At 40.3% G+C, this 18,305-nt stretch overlaps 1 protein-coding gene across 7 annotated transcripts in view; it reads left to right on the top strand.

The window, feature by feature from the left end:
* Window positions 1-18,305, top strand: part of LOC308083185 (receptor-type tyrosine-protein phosphatase U) — a 209,605-nt gene that overhangs the window by 130,428 nt on the left and 60,872 nt on the right. For all 7 annotated transcript variants that reach the window (XM_080425388.1, XM_080425387.1, XM_080425384.1 and 4 more), the window contains exons 8-10: window positions 3,450-3,767; window positions 5,509-5,618; window positions 15,958-16,159. In XM_080425388.1, the coding sequence (XP_080281514.1) occupies window positions 3,450-3,767; window positions 5,509-5,618; window positions 15,958-16,159 (630 nt within the window). The remainder of the gene's footprint in view (window positions 1-3,449; window positions 3,768-5,508; window positions 5,619-15,957; window positions 16,160-18,305) is intronic.

The raw sequence follows: 18,305 nt of genomic DNA, 5'->3' as shown, positions 1-18,305 counted from the left end.
TAAATAGGTGTGTCACTTCAAAAAGCCGTTTACGTTTTTGAAGCGAGGTAAGACAGGATCAATCAGACTTGATTGGAACAGTATCTTCTAGTCCAAATCACCCGTCCGTGCGTGTGTGTGTCCCTTTGAGAACACCTGACATTGGTCAAGCAAAGGCGCAGAAGGCCAAAGCTAAGAAAGCATACTCATCTACAACAGTAACACAGAAGAGGACTAGAGTTGAATTGATCCCACAACAAGACCGAAATCTTAATACGTATTAATATGTTGACACCAATGCCTTTGATTGGCTAGAGGAATGCATGACGAAATACAATTCTATAAATAGGTGTGTCACTTCAAAAAACCGTTTACGTTTTTGAAGCGAGGTAAGACAGGATCAATCAGTCTTGATTGGAACAGTATCTTCTAGTCCAAATCACCCGTCCGTGCGTGTGTGTGTCCCTCTGAGAACACCTAACATTGGTCAAACAAAGGCGCAGAAGGCCAAAGCTGATCAAACACACCAATCAACTGCTGAAACTGTTCAAGACAATGAAGATGAAGAAGACAGACAAGTATTTGAACAAACCAGTCAATTATGACGACTCCCATATGATAGATTGCTTCAATGTAAACAGAGCATTGCTTCAATTAAACAGAGCAAGAATCATAAAGAAAGAATGAAATTAATCAGAGACAAAAAATCGCTAAATGACAAAAGACGAAGACTAGCCATGAATGCTTACAATATGACACAGCAAAGATTGCTACAATCTCTGGAAGAAAAAGTAGAAGAGTCTGAAGAGAACATCGAAAGGAAAAAAAGGAACTGGTCAGAGTATTTAAATAATGAAAGACAACATCAACAAGCACATAACACGAGTAAGAAGAAACGATACAGATCACAAGAATTAGAAAACGTACAAGCGGAATATCAGTCTAATAGACCAGAGTTGTAAACAGATCACAGTGACGTTATGGGGTAAACAAGCAATGAACTTTATTGGCAGTTATGAATCCATTGTAGCGGTGAAGTCAGCTTATATCTCGTATTTTAACGAGATATCTTTATCTGTATCGTCCAACTCTATCATTATCGTCGACCCAAATATAAAAGAGGCATACTTGTTGAAGACATGGTATGACACCAGAAGTAAAGTCCTGGACATAGAGAATTTAACTAAAGCATCGTCTGATATATTTTTCAAAACGCGAACATTGAAAGAAATGAAATTTCCACAAGATGAAAATATAAAATGGAGTAATTATTACAGCGTGGTGAGTACAATTCTTGACATTCAATCAGATGGCTGTTTTTATAAATCGTGTCCGAATTGTAACACAAAAATAACTGAAACACAGAATTTTTATTGTAAGAAATGCAAAGAGGTTAAAAACTATATTTATCGATTTCTTTTGAAGGTCTTAATTACTGATTATACAGACAAGCAGTGGGTCATCTGTTTCAATGACACAGCTGAAAGATTATTAGGTTACGACGCGGATTCTATGATACAAAGAAGAGACAAAGATCTGTCTGCATTCAAAGACATATTTCAGAAGTTAACGTCTACAACACACATTTTTTATAATAAAGTCGGACCGAACAATTACAATAATGAAACAACATTACAGACGACTGTTATTAAGATATTACCAGAAAACCATTCAGAAGATGCGTCATAGTATATATATATTTTTGTAATATAGTAATACATTTCTGACAATTAATATTATTGTCTGTTCTATTTTAAGGAATACGTAAATATTACGTAAATATATTAATCTTTTTTTAATCTCTTTTTTCATCTTATTTTATTTTTAACATTGGAAGACAAGTATTAGAACTTTTTGTTTAACTAAAAGATATATATTTTACCCTACTGTATCTCATTAGTTATTGCTATTATAATATAATTGATATATATCAGATGCGTCATAGTATATACATTTTTGTAAGAAATACATAAATAAATAATTTTTTGGATCTCTTTTTTTCATCCTATCTTTTTTTAAACATTCTTTTAAACATATTTTTAAACATTAGAAGACAAAATATGATTTTTAAATCATTTTTTTTTTAATAAATATTTCTTTAACATACACCTTTTTATTTAACTACAGTATATATCTTTTACTCTACTGTATCTCATTAGTTATTGCTATGATAATATAATTGCTATAGTCTGCTGGCGGAGACTTGTGCTCCGAGGAGCACATTTTCTAGTTTCTTTTGTGTTTTCTTGTTTGTTAATCTATTCTCTTGTTTTTTGTTTGTTTGTATTGACCTGTACAGCAGCTTTGGTCAACCATGGTCATTGTAAATGTGGTCTATAAATAAGGATTGAGTTGAGTAGAGTAACCATTGGAACTGACACCCTTGTGTCACACTGACATTATTATTCTTAACTTTTTGTTGATGGAACATGGATCAGCCTCCAGACACAGAACTCTAACTATAGAATAGTCAGTTTGCCCGTCCACACAGAGGCGGGTGGAGGGCCTGTCTGTTTAATTAGTGTAATTGGTGTGAGTTTCTGTGTGACCGTGGGGATGTGGGCGTGATGCGCTGGCAGGAGACGCCTGACCTCTGTGTCCTGGTTGGACAGTGGGGTGAACATGGGGGATCTGGGGTGGAAGGCTGATACCACACTGATGCTTTTATTATGCAGGAGGGAGAAAACCTCAGAAACAATGGGGAGTGGGGGAGTCACCCGTTTGTTATTGATGAAGAGTCACCTCATAAAATAAAAAATAGGCAATTATATGTTTATGCAATTACAACTCTCCTGAGTGTTTAGGGAAAGTGTTTTTATTCATTAGAAATAATTAGGACTTGATTACTTCACATTTTACCCTTGAGACACGCATACTGTGTGTGTGTGTGTGTGTGTGTGTGTGTGTGTGTGTGTGTGTGTGTGTGTGTGTGTGTGTGTGTGTGTGTGTGTGTGTGTGTGTGTGTGTGTGTGTGTGTGTGTGTGTGTGTGTGTGTGTGTGTGTGTGTGTGTGTGTGTGTGTGTGTGTGCGTTAAATTAACTCTCCAGAATTTAGAGTGCAGGGGTTGATGTTATTATAGATAAGTTGTAGCAGGCCTGCAGTTTTCTGGGAATTTGGATGGTTCATAATGTAGTACAAGATCATGAAGGTATTTTGGCCCTAAAGCTATTCAATGCTTCATAAACAACAACACTATTTTGAAACCAATCATTTGATAGACAGGGAGCCAGTGTAAACATCTAAGAACTGGAGTATGTGAGCTTCTTTTAGCAGCAGCTTTCTGAATCTACTTCAGCTGTCTGATTTTTTTTAGGGATCAGGAACGGATCAGGAATGGAAATGTTGGCTGTTGTAGGAATCAAACGTGTGACTTTTCAGTTTCAGTAAGGGTCTCCTCCCGTGTTCTTTCTTCTGGTCGTCCCTCAGTATTTCCTGCTGTTTGATTTGAGTTCTTCTTCCTCTTCCTCCAGAGCCCATGCGTGCACTGCGGGGTCTCACGGCCACAGACATCCAGTCCCGTCAGCTGTCCCTGCAGTGGGAGACCTTGGCCTTCAACCTGACGCGCTGCCACACCTACTCTGTGTCCCTGTGCTACCGCTACGCCACGGCGGGAGGCGGCGGCGGACACAACACCACCGTGCGCGAGTGCCTGGCGGTGGAGCGCAACGTCTCGCGCTTCACGCTGCGCGACCTGCCGCCATACCATGGTGTCCATGTCCGCCTGTCCCTGGCCAACCCCGAGGGCAAGAAGGAGGGCAGAGAGGTCACTTTTACGACGGACGAGGACAGTAAGTCACCATACTACATACAAAGCTAACAAACCTAGAAGTAATGGGCTTTATTACAAGGCTTTATATCAATGTTGTTGTAATAAATTATTAAATACATGAAAATCCTTCAGTTTGATTGTAGACAGTGCCTCAGTGTGAGCTAAATAATGTATTTATTTTCAAACATAATGCACTTGTATCAGATCAACCTGGTTCAACAATAAACAGTGGTTGAATTAAATACAGTCTGATCCAGTACTTTCAACTGAGCCCTATTTACCTTTTTCAGTTTGTACTTGTCATCAAGTGTCCAATTATACACTTGGAATAAAGTGTATAATTGGATGTCATGGATGAGGACAAGATATTGTGATGTCACAGGAGTCTGCTCTTGATGTACCCTGAAGCCCAGCTGGACTTTGTCCCAGCTCCACTGATTCAAGGCAGGACAGAGTTCACAAGATGCTTTGTCAGGTCTTCTAAATGCAGGCGGCACAACGTTTCAGGGCTTTCAGCTGAGCCTAATAGCCAAGGCAAGGTGACTTGGCAGCCTTCCAGCCTCACACGCCTGCACACCACTCTGTCACCACTTTGTTCTCAGACACCCAGGTGTCCAGATGCAGCTGTGCTGAAATCAAACAAAAGCCATGCTTCAAACAATATGTTGCCACTTAGTTTTCCAGGCCCCGTTTAGACGATAACGGTCTCTAGAGAAAACGTCAGAATAAAATATCGGATGTGCCTTCCGTTTAGACGGCAACAGCATTTTCGGGGGTTGAAACCGCAACATTGTGAAAGCCCCTTCCAGAGCGGAAATCTTTGAAAACGCTCTGCCTGCCGTCTCCATGTAAACATGAAATTCGGGGAGACGTCAAAACGCTGATGTAAACAGACGCCATGTGCGTGCCTCTTTTTGCTCGTACAGTTCGTTCCCGTTCTCGCGACATTTCCGCAACGTTCTTTTAGTGTGTGTTTGTGGGTGTTAAATGTGTGTGACGGGGCCGCAAGTGGGCGGGGGGCGAGAACGAGGGAGAGGGAGAAAGAGGGACGCGTAACCGCGGAAGTGGTCCTACGCATGCGTGACTGGTCTATCTGGCAGCGCATCTCACCACCACCTAGCCACCTGGCATGCACACTACAGCGTTTTCAATCACTTTGGCGTCTCCGTGTAAACGCAGAATAAAAAGTTCCTTTTCATTTTCAATGGATTTTTTTTTTTTTTTAAACTGGTTTTGAATCTCCAGTGAGCCTGGGAGAGGATTCTTGCACTTATTTCTTATCTGGTAATATTCCTTTGTGCCGTGGCAGATGGTCTCTATGCAGAGACCTGGCTGAAAGCAAAATCAATTCTTCCATGAAAAAGACAAAACAGCCTCGATTTCTCAGAAAGTGAGAGAGGTGGAGGTTCCAGACAGATACAGGTTTTAAGAGCAGAAAAAGATAATAAATACAATTTATATATTTTGTGTGTGTGTGTGTGTGTGTGTGTGTGTGTGTGTGTGTGTGTGTGTGTGTGTGTGTGTGTGTGTGTGTGTGTGTGTGTGTGTGTGTGTGTGTGTGTGTGTGTGTGTGTGTATGCACACGTGCGTGTGTCCCTCATGTTTTAGATGTTACACATTCAATGCTAATGTTTTTTTCATGTTCTATATGTTGTGATCCACTGTGACATTGGTGTCTGTGTGATATTGACATGGTTTGATTGTTCTGGGATTAGCACTTCAATTTCATCACAAATGTTTGTTCTGACGATTCCTGGCAGTTCCCGGAGGCATTGTGCCTGAGACGCTGACCTTCACTCCGCTCGATGACATGATCTTCCTGAAGTGGGAGGAGCCAGTGGAGCCCAATGGCCTCATCACCCAATACGAGGTAAGCACTTATACTGTTTTATTTATATTTATGTTGTTTATGTTGACCATTCATTAAACATTTGATAAATACGGCCAGCTGTGATGAAGCCACGGGGCAGACCAAGGACCAGATGGGGGTATTATACCTCCATGCTGGCCTTGGAACGCCTCGAGATCCCCCAGTTAGAAGTGACTAATGTGGCGGGAAAGGAAGTCTGTGATTCTCTGCTGGAACTGTTACCTCCATGACCTGACTCCGGATAAGCAGATGAAGATGGATGGATGGATGGATGGATGGATGTGTATACAAGTCAGTATGAGCATGTTACGATAGACAGACTGACAGAGAGTTATTATATATATTGATGTATGTAGATGGATAAATTGGTCGATCGATTGAGCAGAATCATTTTATGTTATTCATTTTTTTACCAAGAGTGTTGTTCAGGCGCAATTTTCCTATCAACATTTGTTATGGAAAAATATAAACTTCGCATCAATATAAAGGAAATAATTCCACAGAGAGTAGAGTGGATGAATCAACATACATTTATTATACTAGCTCTCGGAGACTGCCTACATGCAGCCTCCCGATTGCTCAGTTGTGTGTTTCCTTTATACACAAGAAGAGAACACAAATAGCTGGAGGTGTGGTTAGTGGACAGAGTCATACATGGCTCTATTTAGAAATAGTTACTCTGACAGGATACCAACAGGTGAGAACACGGTTTGTCTACTACTGCAAACTCTGTAAATAGACCTACAAACAGCAGAGTGTGCAAATGTCCTTTCTTTAGAAGGCTCATAGAAGTTAAAACCATAATCATACAGGCAATAGTGTAGTTTTCATATAATTTCCATTATAATCCTCCCTTTGATTCAAATAGAATCATAGACCAAGAGATATGAAATACTAGACTGTAATGAGATATGACTACAATTATTTACTCTCTAGACCTCAACTGTGGGCCTCTGAATTCCAACCAGTATTTTCCAGAAGCCTATGTACATCCTAAAAAGGAGAAATACATTCATGGCATTTAATGTCCACTAACACAACCACTCCTTACAAAGAAATATGGAAACATACAAGACACTTCTGATCGCTGGTAGGGGCAAAAACCCTTTTCTGTCTGCATTCTTTGGGGAAATTCCACCTACGATCCTCTGTATTGTTTTTCCGAGCGACCACTTGTAAGCCAGCAATCAGGTGTGTTTTTGTTTTTGTTTCTTCACATGAGCTCAAATGTCAATGAGTCTCTCTTCTCTCCTCTTGGCTACAGTTCCTCGTGGCTACAGTTCTAAGTTGTATGGCATGTGTCTTTTTGTCTTTGTTTGGGCACTGACAACTGCACTTGCTTGGCCTCCGGTAGCCTGGAACCAGACAAATCTGCCATCGCATATTATTTTTGTCGACCAGGCTAGGCTCACAGTGCTCCTCCCAACCAGTGCACCCATCACAGCTGTCACTGGGGATACAAGATAGTGGGCACTAGGGACATCCGGGCACCTTTGCTGCAAAATTGGCTACTTTCACAGTCACTGGTCACTGGTCACTGGTCACTGTATATCCTTTGGTTTTCCATAACTGTAAAAAAACAACTTGTGCAGGTAATTGTGCTTCACATAGATTGGTTCCACTGTAAATTAATAAGTTTGTTATATAGATTTCTTTTCCAATTTTTAGGACCTGGACAACAATTTCTAAAATGTGTATATAGGACAGCAAACAGACAGTGTATGATGTGCGAGTAAAAAACTATACAATTATACAATTGCTCAAGATACAAACCAAACTCCTTATGTGGGAAATGTCATTTCCAAACACATCTCCTGATATCTCCAGATTACTCTATTGGATTTCAAACTGCAAAATAGACAAACTTCACAACAGCTTTGGTTATGTCAAATCCTAACTCTAACCTAAAATAATTGTTTTATCCTATATGTGTGCCTGATAACACTTCTAAGTACTTCCTTTAACTTAGTCATTAAATGTATCTTAAACACAGTTGCCCAATTACTGGTTCACAACCTTTTCCATGCTTATTCTACAGGTTATTTGACCAAACTATGAATCTGTCATTTTACTTAATCCTTGTCCCTCTAGTCCTTGTAATGGCAAGGGGAAACTTATACCAGTCTTATTACATGGTATTGTCAAAAAATAATGTTTCACTGCATGGAAATGTCAACACTAATAGGAATCACCATTACAAGATAATCAATCTATAGTCTAATATGTCACAATAAATATTTTCAATAATGGATGAAATCTGTTAAATTTCCATACCTCCAGTTGTTCATTAGTGGGAGTGTTGTCTTACCACTGCAGACGTAATGTTGAACTTCAACATCTCCTGTAATTGCATTTTGTCCACAGACATCACAATGCATTGCACTAACATTCATTGTTTTAGACATGTTAGGTTTTTAGTAGAGTTAGTTCATTTCTCCATATTAACAAGACCCATACGATGGAAGGGAAATAAATGCTTATTAACATTTCACCACAACACAGTATTGCAAAGATACCCGCCATCTATTACTCTGCACCTGAAAAAGAGCATCGGTCCAAGATTGGTCCTCCCCTTGACAAGTAGGAAAAATCCAATTAGCATTAGAATGACGTACAACATTTGTAACCAGATATCAGGCTTCCTATTAGAAAAACAGCAATTTGGTTAGCATGATTTTCTTTCACCTCAAAGTTCTCATTACTCAGAAACCATCCATTATAAACTTGTACCTTTTAGTTTTACCAAAACTGTGGTCGTAATGCATTCAACATTCTTCCAAACACACCAGTGATTCTCAAACCATTTGCCTTACTTAAAAAGCTACTTGAGAGACACCCCTGGTCCACTCATACAAGTTCACATACCCGGGTATCATCCATTCTCATCAGACTTGCTCCGCATCCTTGAATACCAACTCGTGGCCTTGTGGCCTCAGAGTGTCCGCCCCGAGACCGGGAGGTCAGCTCACACCCGGCCTAGTCACACCAAAAACTCTAAAAATGGGACCCAATGCCCCCTGCCTTGCACTCAGCATTAAGGTTTGGATTGGGGTCCGTCCCTGTGACACACTAGTGGCATGTCCAGGGGGTGCATTGTTCAATATACTGCCTCACGCTAAAAACACACTGATACTGATTGGTGATGCTGTTGCTCTGCTCAAATATCTCCTAATAAATTGTCCTCCTTCTCCTTCATCATGACTGTATATAATATTTTCCACAATATTTGGCTATTCATTATCTCCATTCTAAACTGTTCACTGATGACTCAGCAGGGATCAGCTGCTCACTGACCCAGCAGGAGACCCATTTGCCAATAATAACTGAAACTAGCCTGTACTACCCCCCTTTCCTAATAGCCTACTCCCCCCTTTGAGAAGCACTGAACCAACGTAGGAATGCAGTAACACTCGATGTACCCTATAGTAGGTTATTACATTATTTTACCACTAAAGGTACTTCATGTATGATATATATATATATATATATATATATATACATCGTACTACTAGTTCAATATGTAGTCTTTTTCAGCAATATTATACTGTTTATTAGTCTATACTTCTTTATCTTCACTCTCTTCCAGTGTATGATTACATTACACCAACAAGGATGAGATGAGTTTTGTATAGACAAAAACTGAATACTGACTGATACTTTTAACTGTGGAGCTACTTCCCTTGTGCCACAGTATCCTACTATAGGACAGTGGTGTAAAGTAACCAAGTACATTTACTCAAGTAATGTCCTGAAGTAAATTTTTTATTGCCTATTCTCAACACTTTTTCCTTTGTCCACTACACTTATTTGAAAACTTTTGGTTACTAGAACTTTGCAGATATAAATTAAAATATACATTAACCACTTTAGCCCTATTTCATACATAGGCTATTTGAAAATAGTCAATCCAGTTCACATTGCAACACGTTCATGAGCTTGCAGATATGCTATTTTCAAACTTTGCAGGACTTTTACTTTTGGTACTTTAAGTATATTTTGATGCTAATACTTATATACTTTTATTTAAGTAACATTGTGAATCCAGGCCTTATACTTGTAACAGAGTATTTCTACCTTGGTGTATTGATAGTTTTATCTAAGTAAAATGTGAGTACTTCTTACACCACTGCTACAGGACTCATGAAATAAACCCTGTACTGGCTGACAGTATGATTCAACTAATATACTCCTGCACTCTGACTTGTCTCTCCCTATTCTATCTATCCTTAATAACAAACCCTATTCCTAACCTCTTCAATTACTGACATTGTAGTCGTCACACGAAGAAACTGCTGTCTTAATATAGTCTCCCAAATACTCTTATTGTTGTTGAGTGTGGCCCCTGTGGGGGCCACAACAGCTGTGATCTGGCTATTATTGGTCAGACCACAAAGCAACTCACAAATACACTCTGTGGCATCTCCTCTCTGCATGCAAGTTTGCATTTTCGTGCTAGAGATGCGTTTTGTATGTCTCATAAATTTCCTTTCCCTAAAGTAGTATTAGCCATCAGAAATGTATATTGTAAATACTCCAAATTCAGTGTGAGCAACATACACTTACACACTATAATTGCTCTATACATTTTTAATTTAGTATGTTTATTATAATTTGATAGTTGATTTAATAGCATACCATCTGATCATATCGACAAGCCACTTGTTTCTGTCAAATAAAAGCATCTCGCCTACGAAACCTTAAGACTATGTAGCTAGCTATAGACATTAAGTTTCAGGGATCGTCAATACATTATCTATATAGGCCTAAACTTGTCCAGGATTAATTAATACATTATGTTCATAGGCCTAAACTAATAAGCCTGCTACTCACCTACTCACTGTGAGACCACCAATGCAACACCATCACACCCGCACCTCACATAGAGGACAACAGCTAACAGTCCCATGAAAAGAAAAGCAGAGTCATTTCATTAGTTCATCATGGCTGTTGAGTCGATGCATGTCCCACCCTAATGCATGTGCCTCAGGAATGCTTGTTCAGAGTCCTCCATGTTGCAAGCCACATAAAGAAAGCCACCTGTCCATTGCCTCCTAGGTCACTGAAATCTGCTCCTGTCAGTCCCAAAATGTCACTGGAAAACATTCCATTTTAGTGTCATCGTGTTGGCCCCATTCCAACACATTCTGTCTGAGATGCGGACACAGCCTATTTGACGATCAGACTGCAAATGTGACTGCATTGTCCTCTCCTTAGTAATAGCACGGTGTGATAGGTAGAGCATTTGATGGACACGCAGTAAGCAGGCTATGTAAACTACAGTACACTTTAATGTCTCTCCAGTCGCAACTGTCATGAAGTTACTATTATTGCAACAATTATGTGTGTCACTCCTATTACTAAAGTCCATGTGCATATAATGTTATATACAAATGCTCCTATGCAGCAGTGAATCAACTTTACTCTAGTACCCTCATGGCATTCTTGTCGTAAAGTATTTGGCTTGTCCATATGACCAAAGCAGCACAACCTTCAACCAAATTGAATAATTCATCCAGATTGGATAGATCTCCAACTATTTTAGATGGGTATAGCTCTTCAAATAGACCAGCACCCAACTATCCCCAGATTTATGATACAGTACTCTGACAATAATGCCACAACTTCACCTATTACTACAATTTACAAAAAATAATCATAATCTACTCTACTCTAATGTTTAAACAAATTTGACACTCACCTAGGCTTCTCACTAAAGTGGTGTTTCCTATCATTACCTCCCAGTGGGCATCAATTCTGGACCCTTGGTTGCTGTGAGGGGGAGAAGCTGAAACACTCATTACTTCCTGCATACTGTCTCTCTCACCCTGAAACTTTCCTATCTATACTGGGAGTATCAGACTTTCAATTCCCTAGAACTAACCACTAATCTTTCCTGTAGTATAAGATACTAAGGAAAAAATAAGATGACAGTTACAGAATTACCTATCTCTTACAAAATAAGGAAGGTAACTAAGTACATTCACATACTCTATCTGAGTACACTCTTTTCCCTTCCCTTTCCTTGATTAGCAGGGATACTGGTTAAATATTTGACTTCTATTTTATTTATACTTCAATAAGGGGTAATATGGTCATATTAACCTCCACTATAACCACGTCACTTTGTCTCCTTGAGTATGACAACAAAGCTGCCATTAACCATTAAATCCTATCTATCCGTCTATGTTTAAAAACAGCTGATTCACAACATTGCAGGGGGTCTGCTTGTAGATCTTCCAGTTCTAAGATTGTTAGATGACAACTGCTAATATACTCACAATATTGTCACTCCTCTATCTATGTCTGTGTTTACTCCAACATACAGACTGTTCCTACTCATATTACATAGTGGATATTACTATTTGACTTATTCTTACATTCATACATGTACGCACACTTACACATCCTGTATTCACATACACACCAGCTGCTCGAGTCTTACGCAAAGTTAACAGAACCTATGAACTAATTTCTTGCTGTTTACCATCCTCCCTTTATCTTCCCATTTGAGTTGTTTGTTTCCACAACCAGAGACAAAAAAGCAGAATAGAGGTGAACACCTACTGTAATCGTTCCTAGATAAAAAACATCACTTAACTATATATTTTTTTTTTTCTTTTTTCCGTTTAAGGACTTTGTACAGTTCGTACAGGTATTTACCGAATTTCACGGACGGCTCGTCTTACACGACCTATATATTTTTTTTCTTTTTTCCGTTTAAGGACTTTGTACAGTTCGTACAGGTATTTACCGAATTTCACGGACGGCTCGTCTTACACGACCTAGTTTGGCTTTCACCAACTTTGTACCGGAGTACAGGTATTTTCCGAATTCCACGGATGGCTCGTCTTTCACGACCTAATTTGGCTTTCACCAACTTTGCACCGGAGTACAGGTATTTTCCGAATTTCACGGATGGCTCCCCCTTTTTTTTTTTTTTTTTTTAGGGGACCTAGTTTAAACACAATTGATTGTACCAATACAATATCCTTGGCATATATATTGGGTCATACCACTCTTACCCGTAGTTCGTTTGGAGTGTAGTCTCTGCCGGTCAGCACCCCTGATCCACAGGCCCATCGCTGCGTTTGTGAGTGATGGATTTGCCTTGTAGCGCTATTACTGACATCCTGGAAAAGAGAGTGCTGACGGACAGTAGATACACCCTGCTCACAGCGCCATCTGTTATGGAAAAATATAAACTTCGCATCAATATAAAGGAAATAATTCCACAGAGAGTAGAGTGGATGAATCAACATACATTTATTATACTATACGAGAGCTCTCGGAGACTGCCTACATGCAGCCTCCCGATTGCTCAGTTGTGTGTTTCCTTTATACACAAGAAGAGAACACAAATAGCTGGAGGTGTGGTTAGTGGACAGAGTCATACATGGCTCTATTTAGAAATAGTTACTCTGACAGGATACCAACAGGTGAGAACACGGTTTGTCTACTACTGCAAACTCTGTAAATAGACCTACAAACAGCAGAGTGTGCAAATGTCCTTTCTTTAGAAGGCTCATAGAAGTTAAAACCATAATCATACAGGCAATAGTGTAGTTTTCATATAATTTCCATTATACATTGTACAACTTACATTACAGAACACAGATAACATAGATAGGTAGACATACACACACCTACTATACACACATACAGTAAGAGACCAAAAATACTTTAATCTGCATGTTACAATGAAGCCCAGAGGCTTTTCCACTCTGACAAGAGTATAATTTGGTTGGACATCTAGTTCTGAGTCCTTGTATATTTTAAAAGGAAAATGGTAGCTTTCAAAGATCATTTTTTTTCAGCACAAAATACCAGCCAGACAAGCCTTCACTACGGGAGGCCAATTGCAACAGATTTCATAAGAATATTGTGAATTAAATGTTTAACTCAAGGATCATGGCCTGGTTTGAGTCGTCTGGATGTGGTATTAACAGCCTGTGAGGCAGGATCAGAGTTTGCAGTACACAATACAACACAATGCAACATCCAATTTATATAGCGCTTTTCTTGGTACTCAAAGTCACTTTTCACAGCAGAAAAAAAATAAAGAAACAACTTCATTAAGATAATAACTAGAGAAAAACTAGGAAAGAAAAACATTAACATTAAATTTGAATTAGACAGGGAAAGTAAGTCAGATTTTGAGGTAGGCTTTGAACAGGACAAGGGTGGGGGTGGCTTTGATGTGAGGTGGGAGTGGCTTTGATGTGAGGTGGGAGTGAGTTCCAAAGGGAGGTGGCTGCAACTGAGAAAGCCGTGTCACCCCAGGTGCGTTTCTTTGTTTCAGGGAGGTTGGCATCACCAAACCTGATGGAGTGGGAAGGGGCGTGGCGTTTGAGGAGGTCAGAGAGGTAGCGGGGAGTCTGGTTGTTGAGGGCCTTGTGAGGTGTGAGTAGCAGAGTTTTGCACATACTGAAGTTTCTTGAGAACTGGCACCGTATAGGAGGCTATTGCAGTAGTCGAGTCTGGATGTGATGAAGGCACAGATGAGTGTCTCTGTAGCAGTTTGGGATAGTGTGGGACGGAGGCGGGCAATGTTCCGGAGGTGGAAAAAGGCTGTTTTGGTGATCTGGTTGACGTGGGACTGGAAGGAGAGGGTGGGATCCAGGATGACACCAAGGATGCGGACTTGGGTGGAGGGGGTGACAGTGGAACCTTCAATGTTCAGGGAGAAGTTATGAGTGGAACGGGTGAGGGCATCTGGACCAATAATGATTATTCATTGCAGTTGAGTTTCAGGAAGTTCATTTGCATTTCAGGAAGTTTGTAGCACCACCCTGTCTGCAACACAGCTATTGTCCTAGCACCATGTCACAACAACACTAAAACAGCTGACAGGTAGCAACCGTTGCCATTAGCACTTAATCACCCATGAAAGCAAACAGTGTTTTTGTACTCGTCTAATTAACCTCACCAGGTAATTATGTTGTTTTCATTTTGTTCCTTTGTGCCTCTTAACGTGTTGAAAAGCTCCACAAAAACCAGACACCTACCTACCATTCCCTCCCTCCCTCCTAAAGCCTTTTCCACAATGTCACGTCAAGGATCTTATTAAATGGGATTTGTGGTTTGACATATAAAGTGGCGGCTGTACAGGATTTTCTCTCTGTAGCGTGTTGATCTCCCCGTGTTGACAGAGGAGGCTCTATGTAGAGCTGCAGAAATCCTCTTCATTTCACTCACATTAAACCTTTGACCAGTTTGTTGGAGCCACATCGACCGCCATGCCGGGCCGTCAGACTTTTCCTCCCCTGGCCTGTGCTCCGTTTGGTGATGTGTGTCTATCCAGTGGGAACGTAGAGGTCTGTGTGTATTTAGTCACACAGACTTAGAAGGCGTTTGTTATGATAATCTGCAAAGCCTGTTTGTTCAGAATGGCTTTTTGTGTGTCTGTACTGTAAGTAAGTAAGTAAGTACATTTTATCTGTATAGCTCATTTCACAGAGAGGACACACAAAGTGCTTTACATACAACAGAAATAAAAACATCAAGAAACATTCAAATGATAAGAAACAGAACAAAAACACAATGCATCTCAGAGAAAACAAAACAGAAGACATATTTCAGCATTGGAGGAGAGCCTCAATGACATAAGTGTGTGTGTGTGTGTGTGTGTGTGTGTGTGTGTGTGTGTGTGTGTGTGTGTGTGTGTGTGTGTGTGTGTGTGTGTGTGTGTGTGTGTGTGTGTGTGTGTGTGTGTGTGTGTGTGTGTGTGCGCTAAACCCTAAATAAACCAACTCCAGTAGTTCACACATTGATTGAACAAAGCAAAACAATAATAAATTGCAAAACAATAATAAATTGTAAGTGGAGTGAATCATACACACAGATCAATTTAATGTTAGAATAGATATTGATGATGCAGCCATTTGGACATGAAGCAAATCCATGAATCTCCTCTCCTCTCTTGTTGGAGTCTAATCATGAAGGAGGTTGTTTGTACCTCCAGCAATAAGACAAGATAAGTGGAAAGTTGTTTGCTGATGATGATGATGATGATGATGATGAAGACGATGATGATGATGATGATGTTGTGGGGTTGCGGCTTGTTTTTGCTTGTAGTAGTAATAAGATATTAACAATACAATAGTAATAATATAACATGTACGATGAGATAACAGAACATTAAACTGTGATCATCTCCAAATTTGAGGTTGTTTGACTGATGAAGTTGTCACTGGAAGATAAGATAATATAAGATAAGATAATATTACATTTGTAAGTGTAGTATATACATTTCGTAGGACAAATCATAAAATGATCTTGGATGTCTTACTTTGGTGTAGATTTTAATGACGTTACTTCATCTCTTCCTGTCTGACCTCAGATCAGTTACCAGAGCATCGAGTCGTCTGACCCGGGCATCAACGTGCCGGGTCCCAGGAGAACGGTGTCCAAGCTGCGGAACGAGACCTACCACATGTTCTCCAACCTTCACTCTGGGACCACCTACCTGATCTCTGTCCGAGCCCGCACAGCCAAGGGCTTTGGCCAGACCGCCCTCACAGAAATCACCACCAACATCTCTGGTAGAGTAGCACACAATCACTCTGAAATCACCACCAACATCTCTGGTAGAGAACCACACAATCACTCTGAAATCACCACCAACATCTCTGCTAGAGAACCACACAATCACGCTCTGAATTGATTGATGTGTATGTGTGAGTGTTTTTGTGCAGTGTGCTTGTGTAGTAGAGGAGAGGTGAAGCTTAAATCATATCTATCTTTTAAGGAGTTTGTTTGTGTGCCCGTACTGCATGTATGAGTAATGTTTTTATCTGCTTACTAAGACACCACCTTATTTATGTTCCCTGTTGGACTGGAGCGTTGGCACTCCTTACACAGGCTCACAGGACTGCCTTCTACTCCACGTTCTCAAATGAACTGTGACCTACATGTGGAACCAACAGCTTTGTGCTGTAGTGACCCACTTACTGTACCTGCAACTACACCTTTACTCAAACTGAAATACTTGGACTCAATGTTGACAATGAGGCTGTATCATGTCCCACAGGGGTCTACTGGGGATCAGCTAATGGGGATCCTAACAAATAAACTCATAAACTAATTGGTGTGAAGAGATATTGTGCTCGTCAGCTTGAGGCAGTACTGCTCATCAACTATTAGGTGTCTAACACCAGGATAGAGCCCTAGCCACGGCCCTGTGGTGTTCAAGCCCAGCCTTCAAGTCAGCCCGAGCCCAACCCGAAACCTGTGTTGGGTCCCGAGAGCTTGCTCTCTACGCCAGGGTCTAAATGTCTACATGGAAGCGTTGGGAGAAAGAGTTGGGAGACCACCTCCAACCACTGCAGATTATGATATTGTATTTACATACTCTACCATTGTAGAGTATGATCGATCGATCGATGTGCTCTTGAGGTTAATTTAAATGCTGTGTTGAATTCCCAGTTTCCACAGTCTACCTAAATTTTTTTTTAAATCATCTACTACAGTTTAAATCGATAGGTTGTTAGAAAATAACAATAGTTTTAGCATAAAATTAGCAATAGTTTTAGCATAAAATTAGCAATAGTTTGGTAGAAAATAAGTAACAGTTTGGTAGAGAATAAGCAACCTGAAAGAAGTCCAGACTCTCCATAGAAGGACCATCACTGCCTGTCATAGATTGAGACAGATGGTGGCCAGATCTCTCTCATTGTGAGCTATAATTAGGGACTGAGGTCTCTCTCTTTCAAACTCTGCATCTTTGTTCTCTCAGGGAAAAACTAAACTCCTGCTCCCACAGTGTAAGAAGTGTTTTCCTCTGCCTCTCCCAAGCAGTGACACGCTGTCATTTCACAGTGGAGCAAACATAAATGAAGTGTTTAAGAAGCAGAGTAATGACACAGAGGGGACACAGCCAGTGTGTTGTGTACAGAGAGAGTCTCTGAGCTTATTAATGCTGATGGAGATCTGTTAGTGACACACACACACACACACACACACACACACACACACACACACACACACACACACACACACACACACACACACACACACACACACACACACACACACACAGACAGACCATTATCCTGTCTCACACTCTCACTGGCGATCACTTTCACTCTCCCTTTCTACCTTATTAACTTTTTAACTTAACTCTCTCTGGAAGTGTCACCTAATCAGTCTTAAGAAGAGGAAGGGAAGTCCGCACAGCACACTGTATAATAGCTCCCAGTAGAAAATGTAATAGATTAGGTACAACGTTTCGACCCTAACAGGTCTTCATCAGGTCTGATACAATACAGGCAATAGGCGTGTTATATACAAACATAGGACAACATCGCAACTAATAGCAGCTGTTGTGAATGAGTAACCACTGACACACCCACCCAATCTACAAGCTCAGGTTGCACTGGCTAGTGCCACACTGAGGACTTGTAGCTCTGGGACAAAAAGTTTGACGGCAGTGAAGCCAACTGTCATTCTGAGGGAGAACAATTCTCCAATTAAAGAGGGGAGTCAAGGTTGGGATGGTTAGACGATAGAGATGCGCGGATCGCGGTTTTAGCCGCGGTTGCCGCAGTTAACCGCAGTTTGGGTGGATTTGGGTCAATCAAATATAATTATTAATTAATATTGGATAAACCGCGGGTGAAATAATGCGGGAATTAAATTAATGATATCAATCTATAGGCCTATAATAGCTTTTAAAAAGCACTAAATTTC

Source organism: Gymnoscopelus braueri, assembly GCF_963280865.1.
Source record: "Gymnoscopelus braueri genome assembly, chromosome: 4".
Lineage (NCBI taxonomy): Eukaryota > Metazoa > Chordata > Actinopteri > Myctophiformes > Myctophidae > Gymnoscopelus > Gymnoscopelus braueri.
The sequence above is the reverse complement of the archived record's forward strand: the minus strand, read 5'-3'. Positions and strand labels throughout refer to the sequence as shown.